At 42.1% G+C, this 19,796-nt stretch overlaps 1 protein-coding gene across 1 annotated transcript in view; it reads left to right on the forward strand.

Annotated features, from left to right (window-relative positions):
• CORIN (corin, serine peptidase) overlaps positions 1–19,796 on the forward strand; it is a 377,616-nt gene that overhangs the window by 100,746 nt on the left and 257,074 nt on the right. The window contains exon 2 of the mRNA XM_077477533.1: positions 6,401–6,545. Coding sequence (XP_077333659.1) covers positions 6,401–6,545 — 145 coding nt within the window. The remainder of the gene's footprint in view (positions 1–6,400; positions 6,546–19,796) is intronic.

Raw genomic sequence — 19,796 nt, forward strand, 5'->3', positions numbered from 1 at the left:
GACTGCAGATAGACAGGTACAACTTAAGTAGAAGGATGTATTACATCTCTGAACATCACCCAAAGCCAGTCACTTCACTGGGTATATGGAGGGGTTTACAACCACTTTAAGGAAAAGAAAACAATACACGTAAGCATTTAAAAATACAATTCCAGACCAACAGCTACATTCAAATACATGTAAGGGAGCTGTTTTACCTTCCAGTGAATTCATTTTTCTCTTCAGCTAGTCCTGAAATTTACACCATCTTAGCAGACAGCAAAGCCGGGCTTCTGATGTGATATGTCTCCCCTGCGGCTTGCAATTATGCAAAACATATTGGCTTCTCCCTGTCCCCAAATTGGATGGTGAATGAGCAGCAGCGCACTGCATTGGCTAATAGTGCTGTCCTTCCCTGTCCCAGTCTGAGTGCTGCTATAAAGGGTAAAAGAGCTTTATAGTCTACAGATGGAGTGTAGAAATTTTTCAAGAAACTGCTTGTCCAAGGGACTAAATCGGGTCTCAGTCTTCTTGCCCCTTATGACAATCTACTTTTCCTGATAAAATTTTTATTTTTTTACCCAAAACTGTATTTAATTAAGGTAACAATCATGGCAAAACCACATCACGCCTTAGGTGCCATTGAAAATAGTTGCACTTGAACCTACGTTTTGTGATTGTGATGCATTTTGAGATTGCGGGCAGAATTACAGTGATTCTGCCGCAATCCCAAATGCCCAGGTGTGAATGGAGCCTTAGTTCTGACTCACACTGATACGAATCGCATACGGATGAGATATGATCTGAAATACATAGATTTGCATGGCATTTGAAAATACATTGTTTTCCATGAAGGACATTCACATCTATGCAATGTGATTTGCGGTTTAAGAAAGGGTCCTGTGTGAGTTTGGAGCATGCGATGTAGCAGAATACATTTTGGCCTAAATTTATGAAGAAATGTGATTTTATTGGACATATTTTACAACAGAAAGTAGGGTTCCCCCCCCCCCAAATTGTCAGTCTTTGCAATTTTATAATAAAAAAATTAAAAAATGCAGTGGTGATCAAATACCCCCAAAAAAAGCTTTATTTGTGTAAAAAAAAAATATATCTTTCATTTGGGTACAATGTTGCATGGCCCAGCAATTGCCAGTTAAAATAGCGCAGTGCTGGATAGGAAAAAATGGTCTGGTCATGGAGAGGAACATTTTCCAGAGGTCAAGTGGTTAAGACAAAGAGCAAAGCAAGCGAGTATTGCCCTGTACACACGGTCGGAAATTCCGACGGAAAGGGTCCGATTGGATTATATTGTCGGAAAATCCGATCGTGTGCTGGCTCTATCGGACTTTTTCCGTCTGAATTTCCGATGGAAAAAATTTGAGAGCAGGATCTAAAATTTTCCGACAAAAAAATCAGATCGGACTTTTTCCAAACGCTTGTAGAGAATTCCGACGGACAAAGTGCCACGCGTGCTCAGATCAAATTACGAGACCAAAGCTATTGGCTACTAGCCTCTACGTAGTCCCGTGGTACACAACGAACGTGACCACATTTCGAACGATCAGATTTTCTGACAACTTTGTCTGACCGTGTGTATGCAACACCAGTTTCGGACAAAATCCGTCGGAAAACATCCGACGGATTTTGTGGTCGGATGGTGCTTGGAAGGCATTAATCATGGTTTTTCACTGCTCCAAACCTATGGAAAGGGAAATTGGTGCTATAAGCAACTGTATTTTGCACACGATTACTATTTCACTGCCTCATTACACCTATTATTGATGCAATGATATGCAAGTCCTTTTCCTGACACATGGTGGCAGCATACACTGGGTTGTGACTCCGCCCCCACAACCTGACAGGATTGGTTAACCCCACTTCATTCTCTTTTTTTATCCTTACCTGACAAGGTTGGATGGACTTTGCACACCTCTTACCACATTCGCACCCTCATCCCATCGCAGTAGGAGTTATCACACCCGTCCTGCAACAAATGCTTGCTGGGTGTGCGGTGTTCCAGCTTTGCCAGAAAAATTAGCCTGCCATACATGCTTCAATGAGGCAAGCAAAGGTAAAGGAATCAGACGCCAGAGAGGTTACTGACCTCATCAGGGAGTCAGTGCAGGAATCCATACTGGAGACATCAGCACCTGATATAGACAGGCCGGTTCCAAGCACATCATCGGCAGCTCCTCTTCATACCATAGAGCCAGAATCTTCTTCTGAAAATGAAAATCCAGAAGTGTCAGCCGGATTTGACTTTACCTTAGTCAAACCTTCTGTGAGGTCAGTTAAGGAGGCTGCTAAGGACTTCTGGGACTTCTAGTCCAGTCAATGTCAGCTAGGTGAGACCCATCAATAATTGCTGTATGATCAAACAGCCCCATGTGTGCTCCCTTGCTTCCCTGCAGTACTGTCAGATCCTCTCCTCTTCTCTCCTGCTGGCTGCTGCAGGAGATGTTTTAGGATGGAGGGTGGGGTAAATGGCTGTTGAGTATGGAATTTTCTGCCACCTTCCTTATGTTAATAAACACAGTGAGTGGTCAGTACTGATAACTTACTGTGTTCATTCATAACTATAGCATAGTAAACGGTGTTCACTATTCTTCTGTTTATGAATGAATAGGAAGCTGCTCAGCACAGAGCACTTCCCATTTATTCAAGGTCCAGTGCAGCTGAGGCTGCTAGGAAAGAAAATTAAGAACCCAAGAGGGGGACAAGACCCCTGAAGTCGGAAGAAGAAGAAAGCCGGGCTCCTCCGCTAGTAAAAGAGCTAGCAGAAGATAGCGGAGGAGTCCAGCGAGAAGACCCTCGAAGACGGAAGAAGACCCCCGGAGCTGTGCAATAAATTATTTTTAACCCTTGTGTGTTGTGTTTTATTTACATTTTTTTCACAGGTGAATGGGTAGGGGTACATTGTACCCCATACTCATTCACATAGGGTGGGGGTGGTATCTGGGGGCCCCCTTATTAAAGGAGGCTCCCGAATTCTGATAAACCCCCCGCCCGCAGACCCCAACACCCAACGGCCAGGGTTGTCGGGAAGAGGCCCTTGTCCTCATCAACATGGGGACATGGTGCTTTGGGTGGGGGGGCAACGTGGCCCCCCTTTCCCCAAAGCACCCCCCATGTTGAGGGCACGTGGCCTGGTACATCCCAGGAGGGGGGGGGGGGCTTGCTCGTCCCCACCCCCTTTCCTGACCGGCTGGGCTGCGTGCTCGGATAAGGGTCTGATATGGACTTTGGGGGGAACCCCATGCCGTTTTTCCGGCGTAGGGCTTCCTCTTTAAGTCCATACCAGGTGACGGGGCCAGCGAGTGTCAATCTTCGCTAGTCCTGGTTACCTGGAGCCGCGTATAAAATGAACGGACTTTCTTCCGTGTGTGGGCAAGTCCGTTCATTTCAAAAGTACGGTGGACTCCCACCATAATCCAGCGGACCTAGGAAAAGTCCCGTCATGTGTGGGCAGGTCCGCTCGTTCAGAAAGTCCGGTGGACTTTCCGGCAGTTTGTCCGCCAGACTAAGTCCGCCGGATAGTCTGATCGTGTGTACGCGGCATTAAAGGTCTTGTCCCTCCCCCAGCCCAGACAGTGACTGTCTAAGGAGAAGCAGCAGAAGACCCCAATCAGAAGTTCCTTGTTAGTACTAGAGGTCGACCGATATATCGGCCAATATTTGCCGTTTTGTAATTAATCGTCATTGGCCGATTGTGTTGATAAAAAGGCCGATTAGAACTACAGAGCGACTTGCAAATTACTTCTGTAATAGAAGTCAGTGCAAGTTGCCTGAGTCTTTAGTGAAGCGACTTGTCTCCTCTCTAGGCAGTCTGACAAGAAAAGAGTAGAGATACAATGTTTACACTTGAATGAATGAACTCAACTCAGTGCGTAGGAGTTCTCAGTTTAACCATTTAAAGACTAAATCTTTTCTGACACTTGTTGCTTACAAGTAAAAATCCTGTATTTTCTGCTAGAAAATCACTTAGAACCCCCAAAAATTATATATATATATTTTTTATGCAATATTTTATGTCACACGCCATTTGCGCAGAGGTCTTTCAAACTCAATTTTTTGGGGAAAAAAATACACTAATGATTTAAAAAAAAAAAAAAAAAAAAAACTAAAACAGTTAAGTAGTTAAGTTAGCCCATTTTTTTGACTACCTGTTTTTATTTAATATATCTTTTTTGGTTTTGTTTTGTTTTTTTTAATCTAAATTATACATACAAGTAAACTGATTGAAGGTTTGTTTTGTTTAATAAATGTTTAAATGTAAGAAATTTTCTGTATCACTTATGAAGGCTGCTTTCACACTGGAGCAGGCAGGTGTTGATGGTAAAACGCTGCTAGTTTTAGCGGCGCTTTACCGTCATTTTAGCGGTGCTATTCAGCTGCTAGTGGGGCGCATATAACCCAGCTAGCAGCCGAGGAAGAGGTTAAATGCGCCCGTGAAGCGCCGCTACCAAATCGCATTGAATGCGCTTCGGCAGTGGTGCCCATTAATATCAATGGGCAGGAGTGGTGGAGGAGCGGTATACACCACTCCAAATGTGCTGCTTGCAGGACTTTTTTTAACATCCTGCCAGCGCATCGCCTCCGTGTGAGAGCACTTGGGCTTTCACACAGACTGCAGGGGAGCCGTTTTGCAGGCACTTTACAGGCGCTATTTTTAGCCCAAAAGCGCCTGAAAAACGCCCCAGTGGGAAAGGTGTCTGTTAGATTTTATGAGATGAAGGGGAAATAAAAAAAAGGAAAAAAATAAATAAAAAAATTGGCCTAACACATCGGCCCAAAAAAAAAAATTGGCATCATATATCGTCCACCGGCCGCCGTGATTTCTAAATATCAGCATCGGCATCGGCCAGAGAAAAACCCATATCGGTCGACCTCTAGTTAGTACTGCAGCTTCTCCCTCTTCCAGTTTTAGCTCTTCCGTACAGGGTAAGGTAAGGTGCTGATATCAAATCAAAATAAATATCCTAATTGCATTATGCGTGCCTAGAGTTCACCTTTAAAATAGAAACATCTGTATATCTGAGAACAGAACATGAACCATTGCAAATTCCTTTCTTAACCAAACATTGTTTTATTAAGAGCAACATCTAATAACTTTTTATTAGCAAAACGCTGTCATCAAATTCAAGAAGTTATGTTCTTACGTCTACTGTGACTTTTTTTATTTTCAGTGTAAGCAAATATAAATTATTCTGTAATGTCATAAAGAATATATGGGTTGTAGCCAGTGATGATATGAGAGTGTCCTCCATATTGTATTTAGTTTACTGTAACTTCTCCGACCTTACAAGCAGAAGCTATTTATGAGTCTGTCCCACGGAGCACTTCCGCTCCCTGTCTAGTAAGAAGGCTCTGTCCACTTTTATAGTATCACACCATTCCATCAGTAATAGACGGAGTTCCCCCTGTATAAATAGCCCTGTCATGGGTCAGATTAACAGGATCAGTTACTAGCTATGTAAATAATTGTAAAAGTCCCCTAATATAGATGCTGCCCTCATCAACAAACAGCTTATCCATACTTTCCAGCTGCAAAACAGTTTATATATTTTGTCTTGCTGGATGTCCAGAGACACAGATGATTAAACCCTCTTAAGGTGCTTATTAACAGTATGACAATGATGAAAATAGTTACATGGGGAATGAGTCCAGCAAACACCAGATATTCAATGGGCAGGCTGGAAAATCTGATTGATTGACTGTCTATGCATATAGTCGTGTTGTGTTTTCTACCCCAAAAAATGGTCCATTTGCTACGTTGAAAGGTTAGTTGTCTGGGTTGAATCATTGGGCAGCTTCTTGTACTGTTTGGAAATCCTGATGGCGAGATCTCTGCACTTGCCATTACATCATTTGTGGAGAAGTTTTACTTTTAATATATTTATATATATTTTCCATTGCAGTGTATGAAGCAGGAAATGTGAGTCTGTTTGGTGGATCTCTCCAACTATGAATCTCATTGTTGAAGTCCATAACAGACACAAGAATTCAAAGAGGAATTATGTCAGCGGCCATACGGGGGGAGAGTTACTAAAGCTGGAACATGCAGAATCTGGTGCAGCTCTGCGCAGAAACAAATCAGCTTCCAGGTTTCATTGTCAAAACTTAATTGAACAAGCTGACGTTAGAAGCTGATTGCCAACCATGCACAGCTGCACCAGATTCTGAGTGCTCCAGTTTTAGTAAATCTCCCTCACAGTGTCCTTTTGTCACTTGGGTCTACCGGTGTATGGTCAATTGATGTAAAATGTGTTCAGCTGGTTTAGTGTTTTTTCTTTGCTTGTTAATAATTGAGAGCATGTAGAGGAATATGCGTATATGTATACATAGCAGCTGGGGACATACATCTTGGAAACAATCCAACTTAATAACAGTGCACTGTTTTTTCCTTTCTGTTCTGCAGGTTTTTCGAACAGATGAAGATAATATGGGGAATGGATGTTCTCAGAAGCTGGCATCTGCCAAGTACCTGCGGGTTTTGCTGCTAATTCTAATTCCATGTATTTGTGCTCTTATACTTTTGCTGGTAGTACTACTTACTTTTGTAGGTAAGTAAAACACAAATGAACTTATAATTGCTTGAAAGGGCTTAAAAGAGAATCGGTGAGCAAGAAGCTTGAGTGTTTGGGTGACATTCCTCATGATTTGTCTTTTCAAAATCTTGTGCAGATGGAGGTCAATAGGAGACCGTGGAGTCAATTTACTAAATCCATATTATTCACTTTACAGTTGCAGTTGCTCTTTGCAAGGAAATTTTCCCCATAGCTTAGTGAATGAGGTGATGCTCTACAGCCTTCCATCATCCAGTCATGTGCAGGCAAAAATGTAGTATTTTTTATTTTCCCCACATGTGATTGGGTATTCTCTGTAAAGTGCAGTTTTACCATATTCTGTAAGCTCTGTGGAAAATTGCCTTACAGGATGCAGCTACCTTTGCAAAGTGAACAGCCTATTTGGCTTTAGTAAATAAACCATTATACTTCCCCAAAATGACACGCCTGTCTACATATCCTCCATATTGCCTTGGTTCTACCCATCAAAGATATGATGACCAACCCCCCATCCTCCCCTCCCCTTTCTTCCTCCACTGGTCTATGTCTGGAGCCAGCTCTACTAGGAGGAATTATCTACCTACCACCACATGAACTATTACCCAAGTGGAGACAACAATGTGAACACCAGTATTATAGGGCTTACTTTTATTTGTCTTGGGTACACTGAATAAAAGTTGTGATTTATCTTTTTGTTTTATTTTTTCTTTGGCTATGCTTTCAACGTTCTATGCCAGCATAATATACACTTTGGGCTTGATTTACTAAAGTCAAATAGGCTGTTCACTTTGCACGGGAAATTGCACTTTTTATTGGAATTTTCCCAAGAGCTTAGTGAATGAGGTGAAGCTTTGCTGACTGCCAACATCCAATTATGTGCATGCAAAAATACAGTTTTTTTATTATATTATTTTCCTTGCATGGTATTCTTTGAAAAGTGGATATAGAAAAATGGGGTTTTCTCTGTACCCACACATAAAACAAGTCCTTATAATACTGGTGTTCACGTTATATGTATATAGTGTTTTTACTGTTAACATGAAGAAGACCATTGTTATCTATCATTTCTCTGTAATGAATAGAAAATTAATATGTAATTCTGCCAAATGGCATGCACAGTTCTTTATGTATAGTGGAACAGAAGTAGTTACATGTAACCTAATGCAGGCATGTTTGTCGACATGGTCCACTGAAGTGCAGTTGCTGGGTGACTTTTCTAACCAGTTGCTTAGGCGGAAAATTATCTTCTCCAATGCACTTGAAACAGACACAAATAGCACTAAGCTCAATGTAGCCAAAAGTCAAGGCTGTGAATAATATAGATTGCAGTCTGAAAATAGTTTAAGATGGGAAAACATGTGTGATTGTAATTTGGTAGTGATGTTACAATGGATTTCCTTTTTTTTACATGAAATAAACGTTTTGTGCAGCATCGCATTTGACTCAATCAGGTTATTTTACTAATTTGAGGAAATCTGACTCACGTAAGCAACAGAACTGTTTACAGAAATAAAATATAGGCTCCTGCAAGTGCATTCACGTACCTTTTTTCAGATTTAACCAGCTTAACAAACCTTAAAACAGAGAGGGTTGTAATATTTTCTGACCTGGTCTGGCTGCCTATCGCTCCTCGCTATTGGCCATTGAGGCAACAAATCACAATCATAGGCCAATAAAAAAATGCTTACGAAGGAGAAACTCTTAACTAGATCAAATGCTGAAATTGGCATAAATAAGGCACAACAGAAGTTTTGTGTGCCTGCTTTTATTTTAATTCATGGCGTTTTTTTCCTTTTGCAAAATGATAGTTTTACTTTTTATTTCAACCAAATTTTTTTTTCACTTTTACTATGTAGGAGTTAAAACATTACATTCCTGTGTTCTGCTTCCAGCAGAAATACAAAATAAAGTGAGAAGTGGATGGAATCCCCCTATTATGCCGCGTACACACGGTCAGAGAATCCGTCGGAATGCGTCTTATCGGACCGTGTCGTCAGATAATCCGACTGTGTGTGGTATGCATCGGACTGATTCCGTCCGAATCTCCATCGGACCCAATTTTCCAACATGTTGGAAATATTTCCCGACCAACTGGGCCGATCGGACATAATCCGATCATGTGTAGAGAATTTTGATCGGACCGAGTGCCACGCATGCTCAGATCAAATTCCTACATCAAAGCTATTGGCTACTAGCCTGAATCTAGTCCCATCGTAACGAAATTACGTCATCACGTTCTGAAAGATCGGATTTTTCAACAACTTAGTCCGACCGTGTGTATGCAACAGTTTCGGACACAATCCGTCAGACTAAATCTGACGGACAAAATCCGACGGATTTGGTTGTGGAAATCTTCGACCGTGTGTACAGGGGCTTAGAGAGCTACCACAGGAACATTGGAGGATTTTCTTCCACCTCTTACTTTGAAAACAGACCAAATATTAGATTTCTCCTCTTTTGCTGTCTTGGTCACAATGATCACCAGGACAAATATAACTGTGAATCTCACCAGTTGGGACAGAGATTGTGGTAAACACCCAACAATGGGCCTACTCTTAACCTACTCTGTCCAAATCAAAAGGCAAAAATGCTTTTACATACACATTACTACTACTTTATACTTTGAATAGCTGGCCCCAAGAACAGACTAGATCAGTCTTTCTCAAACATTTAAGCCTCATACACATAATGGGAATGGTGGACTAATGATTGTATTTGCATGCTAGTGTCATATTGAAAATGAAGAATTTACTAAACTTACGAACATGCATGGTCTTGCTCTTCCTATTTTTTATTTTTTTTGGATGAATACTGTACTGATTAAACAAAATATGTTTGTTTGTTGCTTCGGATAACTTTGGATGAACTGTCGTGATCGGCTCTTGAAAGCTGTGTACTAACGATCAGATTATCGTACGATCGCTTCAAAAGGAATATTTTTCGTCCGATTTTCTGATCGTGTGTACTACGCTTTAAGCATCGACGAACCCCTGAAATAACATTCTGGTCTCCTGGAGCTCCTGCCAATAATTCCTATAAGTACAGCTCCTGGCTCATTAGCATGATGGTCAGTTGAACAGTCAGTTAATTGCTCAAGAAACCCCCAGCAACCTCTGGCGGAACTCTAGCTTTCCATAGAACTTTGCTTGAGAAAGAGTGGACTAGACATTGCAGATTAATGCCAGCCATAGCGCTTTGTTCTTTATACTGTATATGCAGCCTGTAGTATCCACTTATCACTCTACAAGTTTAGCTGACAAGAACTATCTGATTGAAAACAATAGACTATCTTAAATTTCTGCTGGCTTGAAGTAACCCCCACATGCACCTGCTTGCAAAAACATAGTCATGTGATCTAGACTGCATAGGCTTTTTTTTATTTTTTTTTAGGCAAATTCTTTTTTTTAATAGTTTTTTCAGAATCTCATAAGGACCAAAGAGCAACACATGTTGATAGGGTGAAAATGGAGCCATAACAGTAATATGCAGGTTATTCATGATGGTTAATGGCAACAATCAGAGAGACGCGGAATCGTCTTTGTCCCATCAAGAAGTTGTATGCAAAATACCCTATATCTGCATAGTCCCGTCAGACTATGATTGGGCACTAAAAAATTTATAATTAAATAAGCTCATTTAATCAGCAAGAGGGTATCAATAGAGCTATTTGAAATGTAAAGAGAAATAGAGAACAACAAGGCATGCAGAAAAAGGATGAGGGGAATGAAGCTGAAGAGGAAAAGCAAAGTGACTCCTCTCCATATGGGGTGAGCCAACAAAATCCCTATCTTGTCAAACTTAGAAGGTTTCCAATAGGGTCTTCCATACCAGTTTGAAAGCATGAGTTGCCTAAAATCGGAAATGGGGGATAGAGGAGAAGGACCAGGACAAATGGATCCATCCTGGAATAACTTCTTACATACTGACCAGGTGACCCTTAGAGTAGGGAGAGCTTTAAGCGAATGAGGTAATGTCATTGTACACCATGAAAATACAGACAAGGGAATCAGTGACAAGGCTTGTTCAATAGCTACCCACTGTTTATGGGATCCTTGTTTTAACCTGTCAATAACGCATGTGAGGTGAGAGGGGGCTTGGATGTTTGTAACATCTAGGAATACCATTTCCCCTCATTCAAAATTTTGGTAGACCGAGTATCAAGTGGAGAAGTTGTGGAGACCTATGATCCCAGATAAAAATTTTGTTGGTACTTTTGGGTAGGAAATGGAATGTGGACTGGAAGGATTTGTAGTAGGTATAAGATTCAGGGCAATCATCTTTAGTATATTACACTTCACAAACCTTGAAAAAGTACCTGATTGCTAGGTAAACATGTCCCGTTGAAAGTTAGCTGAAAACTTATTTGCAACATCCTTGGGTTGGTTGGTGCCCAAATACCTAATTTATTTGTATTTTTTAAATTTATTTCAGGTACTTGTATAGCACAGTCAATTTACGCAGCACTTTACGCAAATATGCCCATTTGACAGAGCAGTTAGATTTAAGGAGTCGTACCGATGGATCTGGGATAGAGATGTTCAGGGCCTCTAATTTCTGGCACTTAACACATAGATTTGACAGAGCACTGAATTTTTCAATCTCGGCAAATAGATTCATAAGGGAAACTGAATGAAGAATAGCAGGCCATTTGCATATGCTGATAATTTCAAGGTGCCAAGGGTAAGCCCACTAATATCTGTATTTTCCCTGATCATTCTGATAAGGAGTTCTAATGTAAGGATAAAATTAGTGGGGATAGTGGGCAGCACTGATGCATCCCATTGGTTATTAAGGGGGCCAATAAATATCTACTGACTTTCACTTGCGCTGAAGAATGGAAATATATAGCTCTCGGTCAAGATGGGCCAGCTCCCCCTCCATAAAGGTCCAGTTCACCCGATCAAAAGTATTTTCGGCATTGGTGGATAATAACATTAAGGGGTTGGAACTGGTATGGGCAGAATCAATGGCAGCCAGTGCTTTGGTGGTGTTGTCTCTGGTCTTCGTGGAGGGGACGGAATCCACCTAGTCCAGGTGTATGACCTCTGGGATCTAGGTCAATAATCTAATGGCCAAAATCTTAGTAAAGAGCTTAAGATCTGCATTTAAGAGAGGAATTGACAGTTAATTCTGGCATAACATAGGATATTCACCTTCCTTTGCAATAACCTTAAAGTGTGCTCTGAGCAAGTTGGTAGGGAAAGAAGAGCCGGAGCTTACAGCCTTAAATGTCTTAAAGAAGAATGAGAGAATCTGCACAATTGTTTTGTAGTATAATAGTGTAAAGCTGTCTGGACCCAGTGCTTTGGCACTTTGTGTCTGGGAGATGGCCAAAAGAAAGTCATCTGAAATGATTGGGACATCCAAGTCCTCCAAGGCCTGTGCTGAGAGAGGAGGGAACGCTGCATCTTCTAAATAATGAGAGATTGCCTCCTTAGAAACTGTCCACTGTCTAGTTGGGTAGGAGAAATCAATATTGTATAGAGAGGCGTAATAAAGTTTGAAAACATACGGAATGTCTGCTGAGATAGTTACCTTGTCACAGTTATGGCTGAGGATTTCAGAAATGTACATGAAGGCCTGTTGGGCCCTGAGAGACCATGCAAGAATCTTGACACATTTCTTTCTGTGCTGATAAAAAAATGTCTTGCACTTTGTGATTGACGCCTTGGCTTTATAAAAGTGGAACAATTTAAACCACTGTCGAAGTGTTGTGAACTCCACCAAAACTGAGCTAGCAAGAGAACATTTATGAACTGCTTCTAATCTATAATTGTCTCTCTACATAGCCACCACTTGTTTGGTCTGCATTTTCTCAAGCTTTGTCCCTAGTTTTATTATGGCCCCACATATGTTAGGATCAGAGGATCACAATCGTGTAAGTCAGTTGTAGCAGCAGTGCTCAAGTCTTGCAGGACTTATGCCTGTACCTGCAGGTCTTCCAAGAGAGTTTCATTAGGCCTCCAGTGCTAGGGTTTGTTCAGATGGGAGGTCAAATTGATCTCTAACGAGATAGGAGCATGGTCATAAACAGTAATGGATCCTATAAATGCTTGTGTAACCCATGGAAGAGAGGCATGGAAGATTAGAAAGAAATCAATCCTCGAGTATATGTTAGTAAAAATGTGTAATCTTTACTTTTTGCTCCATATATCCACCAGTTGAAAGATAAAGGTTGTCTATGAAAGGTGCGAGGCTGCCCATGATGTATTTGTAAGGGAGTCTAATGTGAGGTTGAAGTCCCATTTCACATTTACAGTGCCCTCAGAAAATTCCTGTAGTTTGTCCATATTGTATTCTTAAAAAAGGACCTGGTGTGTATTGGGGAGGTACAGGTTTACCAAGGTGCAAATATGCAGGCTGATCGATCCCTTGAGAAATAGAGCTTGGCCTTTCCTGTTGCATCTTGTATCATGTAGTCCCCACTAAATAGAGTTGTGCAGAAGAATGCTAAACCCTTTTGATTTCTAATCTTGGGGAGTTTGTATGAAAGACTGCCGGGAACAGTGCTTATAAAGCTTAGGGACATTACCTGCTCTAAAATGGGTTTTCCGCAAGAAGCATATTTGAGCCCTCATGTACTTTAGGTCCGCTTAGATTATAGAACCCTTTTAGGGGATGCTGACACTATTTAGAGTAAGTGAAACTAGTTTAATGGTAGAATATACAGTACCTCAGATGGCATAATAGTGTATTAGAATGTGGACCAAGTGGTTGACCCGGATGGAGAGGAGAGGTAAGGGTGGAGTGAGAGAGGGAAGACTGTGAGAAACCTCCAAGTAAGAAAGAAAGATACAAAAGAGAAAAAGAAGAGGGATGGAGTTCCCTCAGTCACTTGAAAGCAGGGCTGGGACATGGGGTGGGCAGGATGGGTGGCTGCCCTGGGTACTGTGGTTTTTTTGTGAGGTGTGGGGGCACCGCAGTGAGGTGGGGAGAGGGGATTTATGTTGGAAGGGGGAATTTGGGGGACGGCAGGAGGTAAGGACTGTTCTAGGAGGGAAAATTTGGGGAGGGGTGCTAAGAGTGGTGATTCAGGGGGATTTGTGTGGGGAGGGGGGATGGGAGAAGATTTGTAATAGGGGGGGATTGGGGGGAACTCATGCTGGGAGGGGGGATTTGGAGTGGGGTGGTGATGTGTACTCAGATGGGAAATATTAGGAGTAGAAGATTTGTGCTTGGAGGAGTGATTTTTTTTGAGGGGGGCATTTGTGCTGGGAGGGGGGATTTTGGCAGGGGTGGGGCAGATTTGTACTGGGAGGAGGGGGAATGTATGCTTGGGGGTTAAACATGCATATTAGTGATCAGTTTTTTTGTGGAGGGATTTTTGCTCTCACATAATGCTCATACATCTTGGGGGGTGGGGGGGCATGCAGTTTGGCATGATCGCCCTGGGCTCTAGATGACCTTGTCCCGGCACTTGCAGAGTAAACCTAATCTGCCTAAGCTTTTTAGTCATTGCAGGAATTAGTTAATGTTTTTTGTGAGAATTGCGTAGTTGGTAACATATATGCTCTACAGGATCATCTGAAACATGAATTTCAATGTTGAGTTCAGTATAAGAATATGACAGAAGAAAAATTGCTAATCTAAACTTGGCCATATTTGTGGGAGTTTAAGAGCTTTTAGGGTTGAGCATCATACTAGGTTCAGCCAAAGTGAAGAGTTGTGTCTTTGCCCTTGCTGGCACACTTGTTGCAATAGATGCCCTTTTTGCCCAGGGACCACACAGGGGGCAGTGAGAAAGTTATTTCACTGCAGTTTAATGGAACAGAATATAAATATAGTTACATGGGCAGCCCTCCAATAAACAAATCACATTAGCAGTTACCAAGCTTGGTGACTACCCCACTGTTCTAATGTCCATATCTACTGTTCTCTAGTGAAAATATGAAGCTGTTCTACACAGGATGCTAGTCTCTCAACACTTTTTTGAAACTTAGGGGCAGATTTATAACAGAGGGATAGCTATCTGCTCGCTAATATACTAAACTAGGGTGCTTTCACCATAGCCTGCATTTTACACCCCATTCAAAAAATGTTGGCTGCAGTGTGAAGCATGTGTTGCCCCATGGAGTTCTCACTCAGCAGAGAAAGCTTCGGAATTGGAGAGCTGGTCGATTTTATATGACTGATGCTCCTCCGTGCTTTTTTTTTTTTTTTTTTAACATCCCTCCATTCAGAGGAGCATCATCACTGTGCATTAGAATTTTGAAATATGTATTTTTCTTAAAGTTGCAGTATGTTTGGATCGTCCTCTTAGCTGTGACAGTTCTATTGCTCTTCGTTTTGGGAAGGGAGTCTATCACAATCCGGTCATCTGTAGCTTTGCTAGTATTGAACAATGCACCAGGATGGCATATACTCTATTACTCACACCATCCAGCATCTGTGTTCATTTTAGATTGATTTCCCATCACCTCCTGTTCTGACAGGAAGTGAAGTAAAATTTCCCCAGTACAGACACAGATGGCAATAAAAACCGGAAAAAAGCCTTCACTGCTCTTCCCAAAATTAAAAACTTTTGCCTGAATTTTATTAGGCAGCACTCTTGAAAATGTTTACCCTTACCCCTGCCGCCTACCTTCCCTCCATCTCCCCTTACCCCGTTTTTGTCTTTTTTTTTTTTTTTTTTGCTCTCTTTTCTTTAGGGAGCATTTGAGTTGAGACATTTATTTATATAATGTTTTTATTTTAGACTCCAACAGAGTGGAACAAACAGGGCAGTAAACCTATGGCTTGTGATTAGAAACATAGAATGTGCAAGTTCCACAAGTCAAACAGAAAACATCTAATGACAAAGCAGAGTGCTATTTAAAGCCCCAGGAAGTACGGCCACCCCAAGTGATAAGCTACGCTCTTTTTGTGGTTGAGAAAAATAGGTCTTAAGCTCAGTTTTCTATTTACTTAGGAAGGGGAGGTAATTCGAGCGTGAGTCAGTGGTCAGCATGTTGTAGGATAATGATAAACAAGGGTGCAGTGAGGTTTTGTCTAAGCAACTTTTCTCGAAAGGAGTAATCGGGCAAAAGACTTGGCGTGGGTGAAATATCGGCCTGAGTTTGGCACCCAGTTGTTTGAACTGCATAAGAAAAATGTATTGTTAACAGTGTTCTGGTAGCCACATTTTACATGTCTTCAACCACTTGCCGACCAGCCCCTGCTGTATGTCGGTCCCTTTAAGTGGGATAGCAGGTGCGTGTACGCCCACTGCACTGCGGGGGTGCCGATGCGTGTGACCGGTGGTCGTGATGACCACCGGCCATGCACGATTGTGGGTACAAGAGCCAGAATAGGGAAGTGTGTGTGTGTGTGTGTGTGTGTAAACACACAAATCCCTGTTCTGTGAGGAGAGACAGATCGTGAGTTCCTAATAGCTAGTAACAACGATTTATCATTGCCTCCAGTCACTCCCATCCCCCTACAGTTAGAACACACACTAGGGAACACAGTTAACCCCTTGATTGCCCCCTAGTGTTAACCCCTTCCCTGTCAGTGACATTTACACAGTCAATGCATTTTTTATAGCACTGATCGCTGTATAATTGTCAATGGTCCCAAAAAATGTGTCAAAAGTGTCCGATCTGTCAGCCATAATGTCACAGTCCTGATAAAAATCACTGATCATCGCCATTACTAGTAAAAAAAAAAAAAAAAAAATGTCAGAAATCTTTCCACTATTTTGTAGATACTATAACTTTTGCACAACCCAATCAATATACGCTTATTGCGATTGATTACAAAAAATATGTAAAAGAATACATATCGGCCCCAACTGAGGAAAAAATTAGCTTTTTTAAAAAAAATCTAAAATAAATAAAATTAAAAAAATATTGTGTTTTTTTTTTCAAAATTGGCGCTTTTTTTTTTTGTTTATAGTGCAAAAAATAAAAACTGCAATGATGATCAAATACCCCCAAAAGAAAGCTATATTTGTGTGAAAACAAAAGGACATCAATTTTGTTTGGGTACAGCGTCGCATGTCCACACAGCTGTCAGTTAACCTCCCTGGCGGTATGATTCATTCTGGTTTTAGGTGCTGAAAGCGGTACAATCTAGCAGACATCCCGGGTATGATAAAGTTTATAATATAATAAAGAATAATAAAAATTATTCAATAATGTAATCAAATCTTAAAACACTGAAAAAGGGACACTTTCTGTTTGCTATGGACAATCTCCAAATTTCAGGCAGAAAAAACTGTATTTATAATATAAAAGTGCATGCAGGGCACTGCACAGACCACTAGGGACAAAGGGGGTGTGTAATTTTTTTATACAGTACTTGTAATCTGTAAGATTACAGTACTGTGTGTGTTTTGTGTCTTTTTACTTTTTTGAATTTGGCGCCGATCTCCGCTCCCGTGCGCCATAACGTCGCAGGGAACGGAGCTCGGCGGCATTCGGCACTGTGTGAATCGAGCGGAGGACAGCTCGATCACACAGCGCGGAGGACATCGCTGGATCCAGGGGACAAGGTAAGTAACTGTATCTCAGTACAGAATTTTAGGGAAATCTGTGAGCCAATTGCAAAAGCCAAAAATGACATTTCTAGGGATAGTCTGTAGACCAAGTGTGTATAACAAGGCACCAGGTTGTCATAATTACATTAATTGATTTAAGAAAACAGCGGCTACAGATTGAAAATAAAAGGTAGTTTTTAATAGCATCAAATTATAACATGGCTTTTGTAGCAATTGTATATGCTATATATATATATATATATATATATATATATATATATATATATATATATTTTTTTTTTTTACCTATAGGTACTGTAAATATCTCCTAAGCATGCACCGTTTAGGAGATATTTACTTTAAATGCAGCCAATGACGTCACCGGTGCATGCATTCTGAAAGAAGGGCAAACCCGTAGCATTCCTTCAGAGCCATGCCGTAAACAGGGACTCCTGTGCGCATAAAGTGACATCATCGCTGTCTCGGCCAATCAGATAGCCGAAGCCTGCAAACCTGGAAAAAAAGATCGGCTGAAGATGGAAGAGTCTTCAGTGGTGACAGCATAAGGCTGGAGGGCTTCATTTTCAGGTAGGTCTGTCATAATGTGCTAGTATGCAATGCATCAAAAAGTCATAAGTTTAAGTCATAATGTGCTAGTAAGCGGTGCATACTAGCACATTATGACTTAAACTTGAGACTTTTTTTGGGATGCGGTTTGCTATGGCTTTAACATCTGGACCATTCCAACCTTCGTATTTTTCTTCTTGAAACCAATAAACAGTTATTGAACTAAACAAATACTACATTTAAAAAGTTTTGCACGAATTGATGTCATACGTAATTTTTTTTTTTTATCTTTTGATCCAGGAAGATAAGAAAATAGGCCCAATTCACAAAGCTAAAAAAAAATTTAAAATTAAAAAGATCCTTATTTAGAAAAAAACATTTTTGAACAATTATTTTCTTCTGATTCTAATGAGGTTATAAAATTACAATCACATTGCTTTGTTATATTTGTGTTTAAATCTAAACTCCAGAAATGATTTGTATTGCATACTTACATTGGCCCAGCTTGGCACAATGTAAGTATGTATTAGGCCGCGTACACACGGGCGGACTGTATGGCCTACTTAGTCCGTCATACAATCCGACGGACAGTCCGTCATACTTTCGAATACTTTCGGACCACACACGGATGCACAAACAGTCCGTCGAAAGCTTGCGCGATGACGTGTACAGCACGTACGACGGGACTAGAAATAGGAAGTCCAATACACAGCAATGCACCCTTCCGCCGTGTAAATCCTTTCTGAGCATGCGCCATTCTTAGTCCGTCGAACTAGCCTACTGACGAGCGGATTGTCCGCTGAAACCAAAGTATGACGGACAGAATTTCGAAAAATCCGAAATACTTAGTACGCCAGACTGCACGCTGAAAAAGTCAGCTGAAGCCCACACACGAGCGGACTGTCCGCTGAAATGTGTTTCGATGGACTAAGTAGGCCATACAGTCCGCCCGTGTGTACGCGGCCTTACTCATACCTGACAGACCATTGAGGAAGCTGGAAATCACTTTAGTAGTTGGCATACCTACAGTGATGGCCATGATCCTCTGGGCCATACTCGGGTTGCTCTTGGTCATGCATAGGACCTGAATAGGATTTGGAAGATCATGACTATCACCAGCCCTAGACGAGCCATAGGACACGCCAGGCATTTGCCCGGTGGGCCGGGCCGCCTGGGTAAGAGGGACGGCCATTCTCTCCTGCCGCCGAAAAAGTCCGCTGAAGCCCACACACGAGCGGACTGTCCGCTGAAATGTGTTTCGATGGACTAAGTAGGCCATACAGTCCGCCCGTGTGTACGTGTGTCTCCCTGTAAACTGCTCACTCCTTCCCCTCCCCCACTGTATACTGGTCACCTTTCACTCCACTGTTTACTGCTCCCTGCCCCCCTATCAATTCTCACTGCTCCCCCGTATTCTGCTCATTGCCCTCCCCACTGTATACTGCACCCCTCCACTGTAAACTGCCCACGGACCCTCCATGTACAGCTCCCTGCTCTCTTCCCCATATACTGCTTACTGATCCTTCCCACTGTATACTGCTCACTCCACTGTATACTGTTCACTGCTCCCCCCGCCTGTATACTGCTCACTGCTTCCCCCCCCATATACTGGTCATTGCCCCCCCCCCCACTGTAAACTGCGCACTGACCCTCTGTATACAGCTCCCTGCTCCCCTTTCCTGTACACTGCTCACTGCTCCTTCCCACTGTATACTGATAACTGCTCCCTCCACTGTATACTGTTCACTGCTACCCTCTCGTATACTGCTCCCCCACCTGTATACTGCTCACTGCTTCCCCCAATGTACTGGTTATTGCCCCCCCCCACTGTATACTGCTCCCCCACTGTATACAGCTCCCTGCTCCCCTCCTCCCCTGTATACTGCTCGCTGCCCCCCCCCCCACACTGTATATTGCTCCCCCACTGTATACTGCTCCCCCCACAATGTTTACTGCACGCTGCTCCCCCCATTGTTTACTGCTCACTGCCTCCCCCCGTATACTGCTCACTGCACCCCCTCCACTGCCCACCCCTCTAAACTGTATACTGCCCACTGCTCCCCCCACACTGTATACTGCTCACTGCTCCTCCTGTATACTGTCCACTGTCCCCAACCCATATACTGATCACAGCTCCCCCACTGTATACTGCTCACTGCCCCCCCACTGTATACTGCCCACTATTTCCCCATATACTACTCACTGCTCCCCCCACCCGCTGTATA

Source organism: Lithobates pipiens, unplaced genomic scaffold (assembly GCF_037356315.1).
Source record: "Lithobates pipiens isolate NorthernLeopardFrog02 unplaced genomic scaffold, aLitPip1_a1.2 Scaffold_13, whole genome shotgun sequence".
NCBI lineage: Eukaryota > Metazoa > Chordata > Amphibia > Anura > Ranidae > Lithobates > Lithobates pipiens.